The sequence below is a fragment of the Lemur catta genome, chromosome 11, assembly GCF_020740605.2.
Source record: "Lemur catta isolate mLemCat1 chromosome 11, mLemCat1.pri, whole genome shotgun sequence".
NCBI lineage: Eukaryota > Metazoa > Chordata > Mammalia > Primates > Lemuridae > Lemur > Lemur catta.
The window spans coordinates 65874836-65879701 of NC_059138.1; the positions used below are offsets into that span (position 1 = coordinate 65874836).

At 36.2% G+C, this 4866-nt stretch overlaps 1 protein-coding gene across 1 annotated transcript; it reads right to left on the minus strand.

Annotated features, from left to right (window-relative positions):
- Window positions 1-3139: 3139 nt before the first annotated feature.
- Window positions 3140-4205, minus strand: PRPS1L1 (phosphoribosyl pyrophosphate synthetase 1 like 1). Its single transcript, XM_045564095.1, has one exon. The coding sequence runs from the start codon at window positions 4140-4142 to the stop codon at window positions 3186-3188; it is 957 nt and encodes a 318-aa protein (XP_045420051.1). The 5' UTR covers window positions 4143-4205; the 3' UTR covers window positions 3140-3185.
- Between the last annotated feature and the right edge of the window lie 661 nt (window positions 4206-4866).

Genomic DNA, 4866 nt, shown 5'->3' on the forward strand with positions numbered 1-4866 from the left:
AATTCTGCAATAGTAACTGATGTGTCTATTCCTGCATCAATACCACATTTTAATTATGGTACCTTTATAATGTTTTAATATATTATAAAATAAAAAAGATCTTTAATATTTTTGCTCACTTACTTTTCCAGATGAACTTTAAGAAAAGCTTGTCAAGTTCTCTTTTAAAAAATCCTGTTAGAATTTTGATTGGGTTTACACTGACCAGATAATTTGAGGAAACTGTCATGCTTGCAATATTGTTCTTCCAACCCAGGTTCATAATACATTTATTCAAGTATTTTCTATATCCCTTAGTAAATTTTTTTCATACAAGTCCTATAGTTTTGGGGTTTATTACTGGTCATTTTGTAGATTTTATTGCTTTAGGCTGTGGAAACATGTTTTTCAATTGTATTTTAAAATTATATTTTGCTGATGTTTAGGAAAGACAGTGATTTTATCTTATATAGTCACTTTACTGACCCCTCTTCTGAATTCTGTTAGTTTTTCTTTTGATTGTTGGATTTTTTGTTGACAGTTATGACATCTGCAAATAATGAAATTTTGCCTTTAGTCTTGATACCTCTTCTTTTTCTTGCTTTGTTCCCAATGGCTTAGAAATTTGATTTTAATGGGAATGTTTTTGGCATTTTATCACTAAGTATGTTTTTGTAGGTCTCTAGTAGATTTTCTTTATCATGTCAAGCAAGCTTTGTTTTATTCCTATTTTGCTGAGAGTTATATATTTTCACAATATTGTCAAGGTGATTATAACAATGCTTTAATACTATATCTGGTCTATATAAATTCCTTTTTAAAAATTTATCAAGACTTTTTGTGACCTATTATATTTTCAGTATTTATATTTGCTTCATGCATGCTTGAACAATGTAAATTGTGTTTACTTGCTAATTAAATTGTGATAATGGAGTCATTTAAACCCTATAATACCTTTTCTTGATTATATGACTTATGAGAGTTCTGTAAAAATTTCCCTCTATGATTATGATGATTGTAGATCTCCTTAAATTCTCAGTGTTTCGTTTTTCTTTTTGTTTCAATGTCGAGTTGTTAGGTGCATAAAAATTCATGATGGTTGTAATTTATTGGTAAGTTTAACCAGCAAAGCACGTATCATTTTTGCTTTGATTGAAAGTAGCATTCCTACTTTTTCGTGTTATCATTTACTTGCTGTATTTTTCTCCATCCCCTTATATCCAAATTTTTATTTTATATGCATTTCCTATAAATAGCATATTGTTAGGTATTTTTGCTACCCAATCTAATAATTTGCCTTTTATAAAATTAACCTCTCAACTTTAGTTGTGATAGCATATATTTGGTATTTTATATTTACTATGTTTTCTTTCTTATTTATTTCCTATCTTCAGCTGGATTTGTTTAGTTTTTCCCAAGCCTTTTTCCTTCTGTCTAGGAGCTTAGAAGTTATTTATCCCATTCTTTTCTTCTCTTGCCTGCCCCTTGTCCTTGAATTTTAGAAAATATATTTAAACTCAGGTTTTTCCTACGGTGTCAATAACTTCCATCCTGAATAGCCAGGCTCCTTAGTATACTTACACCCACCCTAACTCCTCCCAGCCTCCCATGTTTTGCAGATATCATCTGGAATTTTGTTTACAGATTTTTAAAAAATTTGTATTACATTGTGGCCCAATTTTCATGTGAATTTTACTTTAATAACTATCATAATCATCACAATAACTTCATGAAAAATTATTTTTCTATCAGTTTCACCTTTTTCTTTGCTTACCACTATGTCTTTCATTCCATGTGTTCCTCTTGGTTATATATAATTTTTATTTTCAGTATCTTCAAGTAAAACTCTCAGAAAGCATTAATGATGATAAAGTTTCTGAGTCCTTTAATATTAAAAATGCCTTAATATTGTCTTCAAATTTGAATGATAGTTTGGCTAGGCACAGAAAGTTAGATTAAAAATAATATTCCTTTAGAACGGTAAAGAAATTGTTCCATTTTGTTTATTATCCAGAAGTTCAGATGAGAACTTTGACAGCAATCTGAATATTGCTTCTTTAAAGCTATCTTGTTTTTGTTTTACCCTTTAGAAACTCTTAGGGATTTTCTCTATTTTCTTGGAGATCAGAAATCACAAGATATGTCTAGGTATAAACCTGCCCCCAACACACACATAATGCAGACATTTTATCCGTTTCCCTTACAAAGGACAATAGCATCATTTTAAAATGTAAATCTGAGGTCATTTGAGAGGACAACAAAATGCAAGGAAAGAAGATAAAAATTAAATGTTTAAATTGATCAAAGGCACTGCAATGCCACCTAACATCTACAACCATGATGGTAGTAGGCTAAGGAAGATTAAGTTGCAGCAAAAACATCTAATGTAAATATCAGAGATTACATAGGAGAAAGTAATTTTGCTTTCCAGAAGATTATGGCACACTGATCATTTGCATCCAATAGGACTGTGGTCCCCAACTGCACCTCCCCACCCCCGTTCCCCACACCACCTACCCCCGGTCCATGGAAAAATTGTGTTCCATAAAACCAATCCCTGGTGCCAAAAATGTTGGGGACCACTGCAGATATTGGGCCGGGAAAAGGCCAAGATGGGTAGAGGTAAAGCTATATTGAAAGGAACACATATAACTTTGAATCCAAGATACATAGTCTCCAAATGGATGGTGATAGATTAGTCTTCCTTTCAAGAAGCATTTGTGGTACTTTGCTGCCTCCTCTCATGATCCCAATGGCTGCTCAAGCTGAGAGGTGCTTGCTCCTGCCTTTTAAGGGGTACAGCAACCAGAACTAGTTTTGTGGTTGCTCAGGGTTCTTGCTGCAATTGGTGGGAGAGGTGGGTTGGGTGGCTTACAGTAAAGCTTCCCCAGTCACTCTCAAACACCTCTGCACACCACCGTCAAAAGTCTAAAATCTTGCAGCAGAAGAGCAGGGCTTACAAAATCATCAAAGAAGCCAGTGTGAGACAACCCAGTCAGGAAATCTCAGCAATTATTCTTGATCTGTTTTACCCCAATTTAAGATAAACTCCAACATACCTGATGTGGGATGTATAAAGCTACACTGGAGCAAGCTGGATCTTCGGTTGAACTTTTCATCAAATACCAAAGACAAATAACACAGCAAAGTTTATTTTTATTTTATCTTATTTTATTTTAAAACAGAATAACCCATAAGTTATTCTGTTATAAAGGAACATGGCTGAACAGGTAGGAAACAGATTCCCCATTGTGAATTCTCCTGATAGCTTCTGCAAGGATCATGGAGATGTCAATCACCTGTATTTTGGAGCAATGCTTCATCTTATCCTCTTGAGGTATGGTATTGGTGACTACTACTGCTTCAAAGCATGCATTGTTGATCCGAGAAATGGCTGGGCCAGAAAAGATTCCATGAGTTAAAATCGCATAAACTGTGGTGGCTCCAGCTGAGAGAAGTTTGTCAGCTGCGTGGCAGATTGTACCACAAGTGTCTGCCATATCATCCACAAGGATAGCCACACGATTCTTCACGTCTCCCACCAACACCATGCGGTCCACCTCATTGGCCTTCTTTCTTTCTTTGTGAATCAAAGCAAAGTCCACATTCAACTGGTCTGCAATGGAGGTCACTCTCTTAGCTCCACCAGCATCAGGCGAGACAATAGTGCAGGTCCTCCACTCTGAGATATTCTCCCTTATCCACTTCAGGACAGCTGGCTCTGCATACAAATTGTCTACTGGGATATCAAAAAAGCCCTGAATTTGAGAAGAATGTAAGTCCATGGTGATGATATGATCTGCGCCTGCTATAGACAGCATATTTGCAACAAGCTTGGCAGAGATTGGGCCCCGGCTCTTATCCTTCTTATCCTGTCGGGCGTAAGGGAAGCATGGGATGACTGCAGTAACTCTGCTAGCTGAAGCAATCTTGCAGGCATTAATCATGAGCAAAAGCTCCATCAGACTGTCGTTGATTTCGCCACAACCACTCTGAACGATGTAGACATCCTCTCCACGCACACTCTCGCCAATTTCCACGCAGGTCTCCTGGTTGCTGAATTTTTTAGTTACCACCTTGCCTAGCTCCAGGCCCAGGCGGTCAGCAATTTTCTGGGACAAGTCCTGGTGGGAGCTGCCACTGAAGATTTTGATACTCGGCATCTTGGCCAACTACTCTAGGCACTCTTCACCCAGCAATCGCTGGACCGGAAGTGGGACCACAGACTCTAACGGCTTCCGGTTGTCTCAGCCGTTACTGGCCTGCGGCGGTAAATGGACCTTGAGTCTTTGAAAAAATTCCTGCTTGGCACCCACTTCACACTTTTAACCCTCTAAAGAATGATCTTTCCAGTTCATGGACTTTTTTTTTTCCTCTTAGTTTCTATATTAGTTTCCTAGGGCTGCTTAATAAATTTGAATGCATAAAAATAGAAAACTTTGCTACAAGGCAAAACCACACAAATTTAAAAGGAAAATTACTGACTGGAGAAAGTGTATGCAAAGTATTATTTTAGAGAGTTGCGCCAATAAAGTGAGAAAAAGATAATTAAATAAAAAGTTATAAAATGGTATAAAAACAGGCAATTCACAGTAAAAAATAAGTGACCAATAAACGTGAAAAAGTGCTGGTAATCAAGAAACTACTAATTAATTTCACATATCAGTTACACCAAAATTTTAAGATATATAGCATATTCTATTCTGATAGAATGTGTAAATGTGTAGATTTTGCAAGGGTAATTTTGCAGGCCAAGTTTGACTCATCACGTATACTTCTAGGAATCTATTTCAGAGAAATTTTCACAAGCATCCCCCCAAAATGTTGGTATATAGTGGTGTTCGTTGCTGTATTAATTCATTCAGTAAATATTTTGTGAATATCATA